The sequence below is a fragment of the Plutella xylostella genome, chromosome Z (assembly GCF_932276165.1).
Source record: "Plutella xylostella chromosome Z, ilPluXylo3.1, whole genome shotgun sequence".
In the NCBI taxonomy this organism is placed as follows: Eukaryota; Metazoa; Arthropoda; class Insecta; order Lepidoptera; family Plutellidae; genus Plutella; species Plutella xylostella.
In genome coordinates, this window is record NC_064012.1 from 15,625,833 (window position 1) to 15,642,495 (window position 16,663).

At 35.2% G+C, this 16,663-nt stretch overlaps 2 protein-coding genes across 3 annotated transcripts; one reads left to right on the forward strand and one right to left on the reverse strand.

Moving 5' to 3' along the window:
* Nucleotides 1-760: 760 nt before the first annotated feature.
* Nucleotides 761-4,741, reverse strand: LOC105381297. Of its 2 annotated transcripts, none has more exons than XM_011550989.3 (2): nt 4,504-4,741; nt 761-2,849 (listed from the first exon to the last, which is right to left on the reverse strand). In XM_011550989.3, exons 1-2 carry the CDS (start codon nt 4,547-4,549, stop codon nt 1,690-1,692), a joined length of 1,206 nt encoding a protein of 401 aa, XP_011549291.3. In that variant the 5' UTR covers nt 4,550-4,741; the 3' UTR covers nt 761-1,689. The 2 variants fall into 2 exon arrangements, with proteins under 2 accessions (XP_011549291.3, XP_037977949.2); XM_038122021.2 differs by lacking the exon at nt 4,504-4,741 and adding an exon at nt 3,712-3,858.
* A 462-nt stretch (nt 4,742-5,203) lies between these two features.
* LOC105381296 (prostatic acid phosphatase) lies at nt 5,204-9,879 on the forward strand. The gene is made up of 8 exons (XM_038122022.2): nt 5,204-5,694; nt 6,041-6,134; nt 6,740-6,938; nt 7,482-7,637; nt 8,000-8,235; nt 8,812-8,984; nt 9,317-9,432; nt 9,649-9,879. The coding sequence occupies exons 1-8, from the start codon at nt 5,467-5,469 to the stop codon at nt 9,728-9,730; spliced, it is 1,284 nt and encodes a 427-aa protein (XP_037977950.2). The 5' UTR covers nt 5,204-5,466; the 3' UTR covers nt 9,731-9,879.
* The last annotated feature ends 6,784 nt before the right edge of the window (nt 9,880-16,663 follow it).

Below are 16,663 nucleotides of genomic sequence, written 5' to 3' on the forward strand. Positions count from 1 at the left end.
TTGTAGTAGAAATTTTAAAAAAGTTTAATTGCTGATTTGATGTCACGGAATTTATTAATTGCATTCCAAACAACTTAATGTAAAAAAAAGTATTTATATAGGTAGAAAAGTATGTATACAAATAATCTTAAGTTAATACTATAGTGCCACAAACTTATCGGTGAGAGCTCACGTAAATGTCTAATATTTCTTCATTCTATAAGATTTTAAGTTTGCTAGTAGTGGTAATTCGCTCTTGTGGTTTTAACAAACTCATCTAATCTATATCACTATATAATTCATTAGTAAGTAATGAGATATGGATCAATTTACTTCGCTCTCACCGGAACAGATAAGTTTGTGGCACTGTACCTTACCTTATAGTTAATACCTACTCTACAAAATAAATACCTACATCTGTTTTATACTAAATAATTGCTCAAACGAAATGTATGAAGCAGCGAGAAATATTTATGTATGAGTAATATCAACTTAGGTTAACTACCGCGCAGAAATAGTGTAGTATTTTAATGTAACCTAGTTTATTCCGAAAATGTGTACATTAAACTCAATAAATCTAAGGTAGGTATCAAATCAATTTTAATTCTGTAACTACAAATGTGTACAAATAAAGAATATTCTATCTATCTATCTATCTATCTACAAACATGCCTACATACTTACAAATGTTTCCTTTATATTTTTATTAGTGTAGATATAGATAATAGGGTACCTACCTAATACTTTGTAGGTTTATAAAATCATAATTAAAACATTGGTTTTATCACAACATTTATTTCCATTGATAATTGAAACATTTATAATTGTAATAATATTGTAATAGACACTTAGACATATAATTCACCATTACACCCAAGTGATGGAGATGGTTCTATGGAATCTTAAAGATTCTAACGTTGTAGATAGTTCACATTTAGTTTGAGACATTTATAAGTTTTAAATACGACTTTTTATATAAGATATACCTGTAAACACTGGTCTGAAATTTGGACAGAGGAATATTCAAAATTCAGCTCGATATACAAAATATGAAACTAACGAGTGAAATACTGGATAGACTTTTTGACATGACCTGTTAATAAATTCAATTCAAATTCATCCAAAAATAATAATTATACCTTCTTAGCGCTTGATAATCTCTATCGAAAATATGATTTTTTACATAAATAAACCTAAATTAGTAAATCAATACACCAGTTCAATTCAATAAGTTAGATAGGTATAATCAATTTTAGTTTTCATCTCTTTTATGACGAGAGGTACTAACACGCACATTTATTTTTTAATTACTGTTTGAAGTCAGTTTAATTAAAATACAAAATTAAAATTTTCTAGATATAGCATTTTTTGGCTAACAGTTTTTATATATAAATAAATAAAAATACAATAACAATAATATTATTAAATTTTGCATAAGTAAATAGTTTCCGAAATACTAGTAAGTAATTAACAATAAAATGACCTCAAAAAGGTAGGGGTTTTCACCAAAATTTTGAATTTTAGTAAGTATAATGATTAATTATCACATCGAACACCCAAGATCCATTAAATATAATTAGAGCAATATCAAGTAACATTTAATGTTTCCTGAAAAGGGTAAAAACATGTATACCTAACCTATACCCTTCTGACATAAAGAGTCTTATAAATTCCAACCGGACAGAATCGCTTGCAATACTTGGCTTCGCCTTAGTACAATTCGTTATCAGCCGACAAAGGATACAGGATGTATGGCTTCTCGAATCCATTTCCCACTTCCTTCACGGTAACAAAGAACTCATAGCCCGGCTCCATGAAGAATGGGAGTGGCTCATCGTATTCTCCTACATATTCAGCGGAGCATAAGAGGGCAGCTCCAGGCCTCTCAAAATATCCAACTGGCACATCTTTCATCAAGTACATGCTGCTCGTTTCGTACCCTCCCAAATCGATGTATTCAATCTCGGCCTTTCCTTTATTATCAATCACCTTATTGATGATAGCCCTCTCGTAGCGGTAATGGAATTTATTGAAAATGCTAACAGGTTTTCCCTTAACCACCTCTGAGAGTGGGACATGCTTAGCGTTCCGAGTCAGAATGCTAAGGCTGTCCCTCTCAATCATGTACTGGTCATAGTCGTCGATGACAGAGACATAGAACTCCTCATTGGACTTTCCTCCTAAAGCCCTGACATATAACAAATCTTCAGCTTTCACTTCCTTGCGCGTGAACTCCTTCTTGTCGTCAGAAGCCCCAAATGGCACAACAATTTTATTGTGTATGTCTATATCGACATCATGGGCATCGCTTTGCGAATATCCTGTAAGAGCCATGAAACTGGCAATATCATCAAATCCATCTTTAAGCTCCACGACGAGCTTCCCATTATACATCCCAACCATTATCATACGCACTGTCTCTTCACCCGCAAAGTGGCGGAAGGCTTGTATTGCCTCCGGGTCCCAAGTATCACCACCGTCCAGGGGTTTGCAGTTGTTCAGGTGGCAATGAAGAGCCAGTGGTGGGAGATTATTGTTGTAATCGAACTCGTACACGTTGTAGATGGAAATATCTTGCTCTACAAATCCGTAATCATAGGCAAATATATCGCAGACTTCTTCTTCTGCCTCCAGATCCAGCTTCTTGATCTCGCCCCTGATGAATGTCCTCTTCTTGGGGGACCTGTAGATAGCCTTGAGGCCAACCTTCAGATTCTCGGTTGGAACGCGGTCACCACGAGTAGCCATTCGGTTTAGGAATCTTTCGTAAACTTTCGGGCGCGCGTAAAAGTTGTGGGGATCATGGATTACCGTTACATCAGCCAAGTGCTCCATTTTTTTATAAAATAATTTCAGAACATTATCGTTTGCTGAAACAAAAGAGACATTGATTTAGTATTATTTAGTAATACCTAACTACACTATTCGAATTGGAGGGAAGTACCACGATGTGTAGTTCTGTACACCTAATATTTCCGTATAATGTAAGTACCTATCAGATTATATTGATACACAATTAGAATAATGTATATGTGAAAATATAGTAGGCCTTTGTATCGTTTTCATAAATATAGTAAAATTATATACTAAGTTATAGATATTTAACAAAAGTTTTTTTTTCAGGTAGGTATTAGAAAAAGCGACGTAATTCATAATAAGACTGTATCGATTTATTCCGTTGTACCTATCTATATTTTACTGCGCATCGCAAACCCGCCGCCATTTTGTCCAGGCACAATACCTATATTGATTGGCCAATATGGCGGCCCAACTATCCAATCTCAATAAAATCTAGTAAGTACAGTAACAACAGCTCTCTTTCTTTTCACATGTAAGCCAAAATAGGCAGACTCAGGGTATCATACTAAATCTGTTCAAAATTACCCTTTAAGTCACCCCCTTTTATCTAACTATACCTTTTTTGAAAACCGTATAAATAAATCTGATTTAATTAGGTTTTATCAACTGGGCACCCGAATTAACGATTTTAAATAAAATAAACAGTATGTCGCCTCGTAACTCGTAATATAAGAACTATATTTTTAGGGTCGAAAATCAAGGGAGCCATCCCTTTTGTATTTTTTTTGTATGAATAATTATCGCTTTTAATTGAACCCCAAAAAACCTAATATTGTTTAACCACTTTTAAATTAATAATAAAATTAATTCGCACCAGCATTATCAGTCACTTTAAAAAATCACAACACTCGCATAAAACCTGTCAATATTTACCAATTTCTGATATATTATCCACACAACACTAAACTATTCAATATAACGCATTGTTATGTATCAATGTAGGCTTATACATATATCAAATTTACTTGTTGCTCGCGGTAATGGAGAAGGCTCTAATGCCCGGGTAAACTAAAGCACTACTACGCAAGTCTGAAATGTAGGAGTACCTAGGTTCTCCTATGGTGGGGGTGAGTTATTGATTTTGCCCAGGATACCTAGACCTATATTTAGACTGAGCCAGGATGCTCGGGTCACGCATGTGCCGGATGCAACAGAGAGAAAAGATGACGCGGAAATATTGATTACTGCACCGCCTATATACCTCGGAAAGGATACATGCATATATGCATATATTTAATACGGATTTTACAAAAGACATGGATATTAAACAGTTAATTATGAGACAATTTGATATTATCATTAAAATAATAATAAAAAGGATAGGTTTCTCATAATCTCCTCTTTAACAAAGTATATCTCATACTTTGTTAAAATCTTAATATAACTGCAGGTATATGCTAATATAGAGTTAGGTAGTCTACAACTCTAAATAAATATTAATTTTAAATGAAACCAATGATAAAATCGCCAGCAAAAAAAAACCTCATTTTATACCTACTGATTAAACTACTAATATTGTTTACTTTTTCAATCATTAAGTTTAATTTCAAGACAATAGCACAATACTTTTTACCATGAAAAGAAAACGCATCAACAGGTAATAAAGTAAAACATGTTAAATTACATAACACCGATAATGGCGGGAATAGAAAAAAAAAAACTTACGGGTGGAAGTGTCGTAAATCGGTGGAGTTGGTAGCACAACAGCCATTTTTCAGAAAAAGATGAACTTGAGCACTTAGTTGTTAATTTTTTCGGAGAAGGTGATGTTCACTGGATGGAGGTCAGATAAACTTTAATAGATCCAGAAGACGCAGCCACCCGGTAAACGGAGGGATGAGGAAGGTGAAGGGGGAGTATTGTTTTGTATTGATCGGGGAACGGACACCATAGACAATAGCCAGCGTTTCTGATAAAGTTTTACGAAGATTATAAAGAATGAAAGTTTTAGTACAATAATAAACATATTTTTTTTTTATATTATGTTTAATACGTTGCTCACAAAGATTTTTATCAGCAATCAACTTTGTTTATCGATGGTACCATTTATTTACCCGTGGTATTGCCAGTGCCAAGGGGTACCGGGTACCGTGAGTCTGAAGAGAGAAATGCTGTGTGTATTATGAAAAATAAGCTTGCTAAAATTTACCTATATTCATCAATATTGTAAAGTGATCATTTCTTGGGTTAATGACCTATTCTTGAATGATCAAACTGGAACCCGTTGGAAAAATATTATTAAAAAAACACTACCCGCGAAAAAAAAACTACTTATTGCCTGTAAGATTTTTGCCCAAGCAACACCGTTCTGAATGTCAGATTGTTACTTGACTGGCTTGACTGTCACCATGTCACTGCCATTACTGTCAGTCAGAGTCAGTGTCAGTGTCATTCATATACCGATCAAATATCACCATCACCACCAAAAATCTCCTTGTGTTGCACTTTTGGTTGATTGGTTTTGTATCACGAATAACGATCGCGACCGTCTCAGTAATTTGTGCACTTTACCCTTACAATACACTTCTTAAAATTAATAAGTTTATTTGTGGGAACTCGCTTTGTCTTCCAATTTGAATACGGTTAAAACTACTACATCAATTTGTATGAAACTTTAGAGGGAGTAGGATGCTGTTATCAACTTTACTAGTTTTCGCTTTGCCTTTTGTTTTGGGGGAGGAATATGTGAAATTCGCTGTTGTTATTTATAGACATGGTGATCGCACCATTGTCCAACCTTATCCGACTGATCCCTGGCGCAATGAGTCTTTGTGGCCGGTAAAATTTGGTGAATTGACAAATATCGGCAAAAAACAACATTACGAGCTGGGGAAATGGCTGAGGAAGCGCTATTCGGTGAGTGAAACCTTGTTGCTTGTTGCCACGTACTGAAGACATATCATTATTTGTAACCTAGGCACATTAGAAACCTCCACATAACCTGTATCTACCATCTACCTATATGTAGCACCTGTACCTTACCTACTTAAAATTAAGAATAAAAAATCTGCTGGTAGGTACCATATGAAATTAAAATATAGACATAAACATAATATGCCACCATCTTAATACATAAATATGACCTGATAACACTCACAACTCATACTCAGTTATTGAATTTATAAAATGGTGTGTTTGTAAACTGTATCAAATAACTAGGTACTTATCTCTAAAAATATATAAATTAATTCATTTATTTCAGCATTTATTGTCCGAGAAGTATAACCCTTCAGAGATCTACATCAGATCTACCGATGTGGACCGAACACTCATGTCTGCTCAAGCTAACTTGGCAGGTTTGTACAGAAAATGAAAATGGGTATTGTGTGAAAACAAGAGATATTTATAAACTACAATAATATTTTAAACAATATAAAAAAATGTAAATACCTACATATAATAATACATAAATATTATTATGTTACAATGCATATCTCAGCCGAAGCACTGTATCTTCTCTTTCTCTGCCAATGTAGTAATACTGATACAAAAACTACATTATTATTATTATTGAAGAAATATGCTGACTTGCTGAGTATTGTTTATACAAAAAAGCTAATAGGAAAAATTTCATGAAATGAAATGAAATCGTTTATTTTTTCGACGTAGAATATTAGAATTACTTGTCAAAAGTCATAATCTACCACCATATCACAAAGGCCCCGCCCGGAGGAAAGAAATAAAGAAACTCCTCAAGCATCTTTTCAACTTTTTGCTTATATCTAATACAATTTTTTACTTATTTCTAGTACAATTTTACTTAAATATATCTATTTCATTTTTCCAACAGCCTTAGCTGAGGTGGACAAGCCCACGCGTTTTTGTTTCTATAGAGTCACATTCATTTCTATAGTGTTGTAAGAACTTTGTTAATTTCAATAAATACTGTTACTTTCCTCAGGTATGTACCCACCTAAGGGCGACTCTGTGTGGGACACAGACTTGTTGTGGCAGCCAATACCGATCCACACTGTCCCAGAGAAAGATGATGAAGTGTTGGCCATGAAGAAGCATTGTCCGGCGTATAAGAAGGCACTGGATGACTACATGCATTCAAAGGAGTACAAGGAGAAGCTGAGCAAATACCAAGATCTGATGGAGTGAGTTAACTGCTTGTACTGTGATGCTACCACCCCACTTGACTATTTGTATTTGCGTGTTGGACAAACTGGCATACATGTGTAGTAACTATATTTACCAAAATTATTGCTGAATTTGCCTACATTTTTGGTATTTTTTGGTAAATACAGCAAACATCCAATAACAAATACGAATAGCCAAGTTCCGTGGCAGCATGACATGGTTTAGTTAAGTTTATAGTAAAATACATATAATAATGGATGAATAATAGTCTAATGATGAAGTATTTCTCTTTGAAATCTACTGTGAAAGGTACAGTATAAGGCAGATAAATCTGACCCCTCGGAGAAGCATTGTTACTATGAGAGGGGGTCAGGTTTCTCTGCATATGACCGTACTAACTGGCACCACCTCCATCTGGCCTTCAACAGCATGTGCAACATAAACATACGCACTTTACAACTTATTTTACAGACTAATATATAGTTATCATTAAAGTGTTCATTTCGTTAGAATTAATGCCCAATGGTTTATAACTGCTAACCTTAAATGTTTCTTCACAGCTACCTGACCGCGTATACAGGGACTAAAGTGAGAGATTTAATCAACATCGAGTATATTTACAACACCCTGTACATTGAAGAGCTCTATAACTTCACCCTCCCGAACTGGACGCACACCGTCTACCCGGACAAAATGCTTGAACCCGCAGCTCACAGGTGAATAAATAAAACAACTTATTCATCATTCGCCAATATTTAGTTAGGTATTTATTTTATTCAGAAAGAATGTCTGTCACCTAGGCTTCAGGACGTGTAGTTATTTTCGGCCCATTTTGGCCCTAGAGCCACTTCCGATCACAGATTTAAAAATAATATGCCAGTTCTTTTTGACATTTATCAAGTCAATAACAATGTCTCAACATAATATCTCGTTCAACATAACATCGTATCGTGTGATGGTCGTGATTGGCCACAAGTGTTCAAACTTTTACCATGTATTGTTGTGCAAATGCCCCATCCTTGCTGCATAGCATACCAGCATTACCAGCCCCTACCTAACAAACCCCCTTCTCATTCAGTTTCAGAGTCTCAACCGCCACACCAACGCTGGCACGTCTGAAAGTAGGTCCACTCCTCAAGCAGATCACAGACTACTTGGTGGCAGCCTCAGACCGTCCCGAGGGCGGTGACCAGCTCAACGTGGTGGTCTACAGCGCCCATGATGATACTATAGCATGCGTGTTGAATGCTCTCGGACTGTACAATGATGCTCTGCCTCCGTATACCGCTACTGTGTTCTTTGAACTTGTTCATGGTAAGTATTTTGTGTGTTTATGATATAAGGTGTGATGATGCATAGAATAGATGTGTTTGTTATTGACCCATTCTCGCATATCTTTGCTGGAAAGGCTATCTAATGATGGACTTTTCATGGTTCGAAAGTATTCTTCTACCCCTGTAGGTTGCATTGCCGTTGTGACAGAGAGCTTCACACGTAACGAAGAAGTAACAATATTTACATTATCCTCACTTTAGATGACATATTGCCACAGCACATTTGGCATGGCCAAGGAAAATAATAATATGTGGCTAAGAATACTTCATCAACAATCAGCATTTAGAGGTCCACTGCTGGACGTAGGCCTCTTTCAAGGCACCCCAAGACTAAGATCATCCCCATCTAGAATGAATGAATATACTTTATTGACAGAAAAATATGTATATAAAAAAACATACATCAGTTGCGCAAGTAAATAATTAACATTGTGTCCTACCTAAACTAGGCTCATCGCCTGTGCTATAGATATCAAGCTCTTCCTTTACAACTTAACGGTAGGTACGTAGCTGTAAATAAAACAAACCACACCAAAAAACCCTCAATTCTCCCCAGACTCCACAACCAACTCCGAGTTCGTGCAGATATCGTACCGCAACAGCACGGACATCGTGGAGCCCCTCACCCTGCACGTGCCTTACTGCGGCGCCCGCTGCCCGCTGCCCCGGCTGCTGCAGCTGTACCATGACCTGATCAGCGGGCATTGGCAGAAGGACTGCGATGCTCAGGTATGTGAAGTAAAGGGTTAATTTTAATTGTAGAGTGATACCGATTCTGAAGGTAGAAATTCTAATTTTAGAGCTGCCTAATTTCGACTCTATGGATGGGTGTTCCCGTAAATGTCATTTTTTACTAAAGTACTTAATTATTTTTTCCCCCTTATTATAAAACGAAGACATTCTACGTTTACATGAGAGCAAGCTAAATTGAAAGATTTAAAAAAATGAACGAACTGAAAACACGCAACCTAAAAAAGTAGTAGTGTCATAACCGTATAAATTAAGTACATTGTATTTAGTTTTAAAACAATAGTTTGCTAACATGCCTATTTGTATTACAGATCCTAAAAACCGGCTCACATTTCTTCGGTATGGCGTTCTTCCTTGGACTCGGCATTATAGTTCTTGTGTACACTGCGCATAAGGTCTACTTTGCACAAGTTGCCAAACGGTTCAGGTACGGCATCATATAAAAGTATGGCTTTTCTAAATTAAATACCTAGGTATTTAAAAATCTCAGCATAAGTATACAGATTTTTGAAAAAGTAATTCACTAATCCGAAAGGAATAGTAGTTCAGATTGACCCCCTGACTCACACTCTTACTAAGTTAGAAATATTTTTATTTTGATAAGTTCCATATCCATATAATTATTCTAATTTTGTATTTTCAGACTTGCGAATCAATATGTTGGCGTGAAACAAGACTCGAAACCAACCCCTGGACCAGCTGAGGTCACAGAGCAGACCGCATAATCACCGCCGTCGACCGAAGTTAGACTCTCGAACACGTAAGGACTTTTCATAGTTAACAAAAACGAAAGAATAACGTTCTTTATCTGTCAAATATGTTATACATCTTCTGTCATCAATGTTATGATTATGATCTAATAATATTCACTAGAGGCGCTGCATTTTATTTATGAAAACGGTTGCTTCTCTAGATTTTATAAGTTTTTGGGATTGTGTAGCTTTGCTAAGGTTACTGTTTTTTTTAAGAATTACATATCTGGGCATAGTAATTTTGTGACTTTTTGAACAGTGTTACAAAGAGTACACGCATGACAGAATCTCCTTAAAGGTTCTATAAAACTTTTCTTTCGAAATCTAATCTAATCATTCGATGTGAATCATTTTGCATTGTGATTCGAATGATTAAAATAACAAAATTGATATATTTGATCAAATTGATGATTTGATTGTAGTTTGAGTTCAAAATGGACATTTGATATTTGACAGTTAAAATATAGCGTCAACAAAAAACAAAAAATCTATCATATATATACTCGTTTTAATCAATGTTTGAACATAAACAAGTTTTACAATAAAAATCGTCTTCCTGAAAATTGCGTGTTGAAAAATAATCTTACAGAATTATCTCAATATTTGTTCCATTACTATTCTTATCTTTGAAAAGCGTATAATGTTATTAAAGCCGTGTAGGTTAATTCGTGTTCTTGTATTTAAATCCGGCCGGCCGGCCGTTTTCACTTATTGATGATTATGATTATAATAATATTTTGGCATAATAAACTATGGGCATAGATTATATTTTTCCAATTATTTTGATCTCTTTTAAAACCCAAAAATTATGTCCAAATTCTTTAAAGTGTCCATGACTGTTTATTTATGGTAATATTATGAATTTATTAATAATGCAGTCTTAAAATGCATTATTTAAATATGATGGACGAATTACTAAAAACTTACTTTGATCTCCATTGCAGAGGTGTTGCATGTTAGCTTTTATTTTAGTACCGTGAAATGGTAAATTTAAAGATGCCTTCAGAATCGGCTCCTTTGATATTTTAATTAATAATTTCTTTGGAATTGAATATAGTTTATGTGGAATGCTTTCGATATTTATTACCATTTTAAGTATAGATATAATATCCAAATGCCTTTCTTTAGTAAAATATTATGCGTAATAAATGTATGCTTTATGCAATATTTGATATTGAATTTATCATTATATTACTAAAAATGTATACTTATATTTTTTCTAATTTAATTAGCTGATTGATTGTAAGGACACAAATCTTGCTTATACGCGCTTGCGTAAGAAGTATGTACGATTGTACGGTCAGCTGCATAAGTAGCTATAGACTTTTGTACCTTGTCAAAATGATTAAATAACAAACCGTTTGAATAGGCAGTTTGTGAGTTTGATAAGGTACAAAAGTGTACAGCTAGGTACTTATGCAGCTGACCGTACTTATGGTCTGCAGAATCGCTGGTCTAGTTTTTCTATTGATTACCTATAGTACCCCATAGAGGTGCTATGCTCTCCTTTAACTTACGCCATTTTTATTTAAATCTTCGGCTGGCCTCGCTGCATCTTAAAATATTGTTCGGCTCCACATAGGCCTCCCTATTCTAATATATTCTCTGTGGGGGTATAAGTTCCTGCACCTGGGGAACCGTTGTGCATATCCCCAAGGTCTAAACGGCCTCCCCTATGAAATAACATATTTATCTTGGTCTCTAGCTACTGCTATCGGCTACCCTACCACCATTGACACATTAGCAATGAATAATCCATGAGCAGAGCTGCTATCACAGGATTTTCGTATCGCCAACTGTCACTGTCAAATGTACCTAAGGTTAAAATGCGCGCTGCTAAAATGTTAAGATTTGTGTCTCAATCAAACTTATTACTGTAAGTACGTATAGGTCAAACTATGAGAGAATATAACTATACTATAATCAAACCCGTATAATAATTAATAATGATATATAAAACAATATTATAAATGCTTTTATATAGTTATTCGGTGTTGTGTCTTTTTATACGAAACTTAAATTTATAGTGATGTGTCAATACGTCTTGTTGTTATTACGCTAGGCAGTGGGCGCACGTTGCGTGCAATGTAAAATCAGTCTTATGCTCGGGTACATTGAACTGAGTATCGCATTTTTTGCCACAGGGGATAATACAGAAGGTAACGAACCTGAATATAGAACTGTCAAAACTTTAAGGGCCTTACCACAAAAACTTAGACAGCATTTAACAGATGTTATCGCTGTCAAACGCCTACAAAATCTGTCAAATTTCGTTTTAAACACTTCTTAAACAGTGTTTAAAGTTTTTAGTGGTAGTACAGTAATTGTTTCGTTCTGAAATACAGAATAAAATTATCTCTATGTAATGTATTTTGAACCCACTATAATGGTATTAGAATGTAAAGTTCGTAGCATCCCTATGTAGACGGGTATAGGACTGAACGCAACGGAGACTGTCCTATATTTATGTAGATATTTATTTTCCCAAGTCTGAATGTGGTTTATAAATGCTCATTTAAAAGTTTTAACCTACACTTTGTAAAATATTGCAGAGTCCTATGACGTTTGATTGACAGGTGCTAGTGCCTGGGGAATTAAGATAATTTTTCCTTGAAAACCAACAAAAGACAGATGAAATGTATCTCAAATGTATGAATTTGGCGGCTGTCAAAGGGGTCTTGCTATATTTTTCAAAGTATAATCTAGAAACAAAAACTGCAAAACGCGTAAAAGAGACTGATGTTTAGCACTCTCGTCTAACTTAAACCCTTTGTTCCCAGCCAGTCACACCTCAACCAGTCACACTGTTACTCGTTGGGAATTTTATGTTCAAAATTCCCATCAGTCCACACTCTGTTACTCGTTGAAACACCTTTTTCCTTCATTCCCAACGTGTCACATACAACTGTAACACTGTAACTAGTTGGGATTATAAAAATGATAATTCCCAACAAGTCACAGTAACTTGTTGGGATTTTTCACCATAGACAAAACCGATTATAGAATAGAATAGAATACACTTTATTTGTACACCCAAAAAGATTAATAAAATACACAAGTTGTAACTTAATTTGGATGCGAGAAGCTAAATATCGCATCTAGTGGCGTGCTTTGGGAGAGGCCTACGTCCAGCAGTGGACTGCTATAGGCTAATGATGATGAACTTAATTAGGGTACTAAAGGCGGTCTTATCACTAAAAGCGATCTCTGCCAGACAACCTTTGGATGGAGGGAATAAGAGATTAAGGTAGATGGCGATAGTGAAAACTCAAGTCTTTTGAGCCAATACAAGAGTCCAATGGATCTGAATTCCACCATATGCGATAACTTATAACTACTACATGGCTGTTATGCAAAATAGTAATATTAAGTGTTATGTAACTAGTTTAAGTTTTCCGAATCGGTGTTGCTCCCCAATTTTTTGCCATTATTTTAAGATCATCTGCATCTTCCGTCTATGTCCGAGGCGCGCCCGCGGTGTAAGCGCCAGATCATCATTAATCTGAGGTACTTCGGAAGTACCATGGAAGTACCTAATTATTTCTTCATGGTGGAGCAGAGCAGATATGAGTCGATAATATCAAACTGCCATAATGTCACCTCCACGCAAACTTTGGGAAATGAAAGTTTTCATTTTCTCTATTATTTTATGGCTACTGCTGTACTACCCACCCAGTATCAATCATTCATAGAAATGTGAAAAAGAAAAAAAAGTTTTGATTTTATTATTCGGTTTTGATTTTATAATTTTATTGTTAACTAACTACTTTAATAAAACTTATTTGATTGTTCGGAATAATTATTTCTATTTTCATACTTTTTAAAGAAACGAAATAAAAAAATACGTAACAATAAATACTAATATAAGTCACAGTACCTATCACTGGTTAGGCATCATCAAAATTCATCATCACTGAACAAATCTTAACGAGTAACGGGAGAACAGTTGGGAATTTTCTAGTTCATTTTCCCATCCAGTTACAGAGGCTGGTTTGGAATTTAGAAATAAAGCATTCCCAACGAGTAACACTCCCATCGAGTAACACTGTGACTAGATGGCACACTTTTCATGAAGAATTCCCAACTGTATACAGTGTGACCGGTTTGATGTGTGACTCGATGGGAACAAAGGACTTAAACCACAATCTTTGTGTGGGAAAACCGAAAGACTTTTACTAAAATTATAAATAAGCCACTGTCGGACTTGGTAAATTTAATTTAATTGTAGTTTGGTGTTTTTATATACGGTTGTAGTCATTTTTGATATAATATTTAACTATTGTAACTTATACAAGTCAGTTAACTTCGTAATTACGTAAACGTAATTTATAATTATGGGTACGGTGTTCTAGAGATTACAGTTACCTTCTACATGTCTAGTTTTTGCAGCACTTCGCCTTAAGAAGCTTTCCCGTGGTGATTCCGTGATCGTAATAATATATCGTCAGTCACTTTCACAGTCGGCGACCTTGTGGTGACATTCAGTAGTTGTGTTCAGTGTCTTTTAGTCCACCGCTAAAGTTACTGCCTTCAACAGTCGGTAAAAACGGTTAAATTCATATTTTTTATGAACTAACCACTATGGTGCTAGGCTGAGATATACTTACTTAAATTGCCAATTGATACTATGCCTTTTACGCCATTCGACGGCGACGTGTCAATAATGGTCATTATTGCTTGCGGAGAACAATGTAATACTTGTATAGATCTACGCGGCTAAAACTTCCTATTTTGAACAAAACGAAAATAATAACTACTTACCGATTCGCCCGAAAATAACCCATAGGAACATCGATCTCTCGGACATCGTATCCTAATATACCTATTCCTAGTTGATCTTAAAGATGAATTGAAGTCAAGTTTTGTAACTTTTATACCTTTGTATCGCAAAATGCATGTCGCCTTAACTGAGCGCCTGAGGTTGGCTGAGCGGTGTAGGAGCGGGTGAACGCAGACAGGTGATTGGTCGACGACTGTGCTGCGTCACTCCTCATTGGCTGTGAAATACCGCGTATGTATCTCGGGTAATTATTTAAGTGCGATATGAATTATGCAGCTTTTACTATTTAATAATAAAAATACTATAAGAAAATAATCTGTATAATCGTGTTTGCTACAAATAACTAGGTATGAGAGAGAATCAACTTCTTAGTCCGAAAATGCTAAATATTTTTAAAGTGTGATGATTTTGGTTTGATTGATCAAATAAAGTCGAACTATAAAGTCCTGACCATAAAGAGTACGATTTTGCTAAGACTTTTTATCATTGTCAGTTATTTACTTACATTTTAAAAATAAAATACCGTTTGATAAAGGCTTTTTAACGAATTTTTCCTTAAATAAATATAAGAACGATTAAGTACGGTATCATTTAGGATCCACTTCCGTTTTCAGGACTTTATAGTTCGACTGTACCTGTAGGTATAATTTTATCCCATATAATTGTGTAGTATGGTCAGGTATACTTCAAGTTCAAGACATATCGATCGATAAAATGATCATTATACTTATTACCATTTTCAATTATTTATTTAGAGAAGACTCGCAAGACTTATTACTCGTATATTATAGAGGTCTCTAAAAGTTCGCATACAAATATCGCATGCCCTAATCAGATTCAACAAGCATTCATAAAATGACGGTGTATTATGCTATGCTTTAATTTCAATCGGAGAAGTGAACCATATCTTCTGAATATTAAATTATTACTAAATTACTATACTTATTAAGTAATTACCTAACAGGTGTTTATGATGCTAACATAATTTACCATCGTTTTAATGCTACGGGGCACTGCAAAGTATTATGCATTCCAGAACTAACGCTCAATGTAAACCCAAGAATTTAGCCAAATTATTGTATAACCTTTTCTGTAATAAATGCCTAAATAAATAAAGGACTTCATACCGTGATAATTATGTTTTTTTACATTACGTGATTGTTTATACATTCCTTTACATACTTATTAGTTTACTAGCTGTACCCGCGAGCTTCGCTTCGCCGTAAAAAGTTATTCCGTGGGAATTCTGGGATAAAAAGAAGCCTATGCCTCTTAATCCAGGGTGTCAGCTAACTCCATACCAAATATAAAAAAAAACACGCACTTACGCCTTGGTGCATTGCTGCACCCACTTTTCGCCAGAGTGTTATGTTAGTCCCAATGTAATAGGGGGCGGGCCTATTGCCATTTTACGAGCACATCCAAGACCCGAGAACAAATATCTGTGTTTAAACAAATATCTGCCCCAGCCAGGAATCGAACCCGGGACCATCGGCTGAGTAGTCAGGGTCACTAACCACTACGCCATTCGGTCGTCTACCAAATTTCATTCAAATAGGTTCACATACTCACAAACTTTACCCTTTATTATATTACTAGGATTTTATAATTTTGGCACACCCTGCAGGTTACTCTATATGACGAAAAACGCATTTACGAAGCGCTGCTGCGCAAGCCACGACTCTATCTCGTTGTATTTAACGTGCCGATTGCATGGCAGGTCCCGTGCGTTCGTTTTTCGTCAATATAGAGTACGAGGTTTGGTGAAACTTCTTATTGTACCCCTTAAATGTATGTATATGGGTATATTTAATTACTTATACATATAATAATATAAACAGTGATTGGATACGCTGAACAGATGCACAGTTATTGAGGTCAATCGTGTATTTATATTTTTTGCATGAAGACATTAGCAATAATAACTTACTACGGTCATTTAAAATTTTGACCGAACGTACATCACCGTAAGATAGGCGAATGGCCTTGTGGAATAAAATTATAATAAGATGCACATAACGGGTTTCTTAAATTTAGTAAGTATATGAAATATTTTTTGCATATTAGTAAGTAGTAGTAAATAGAATAAATGTAACTATTGCTATTGAAATTTAACTCTTACATAC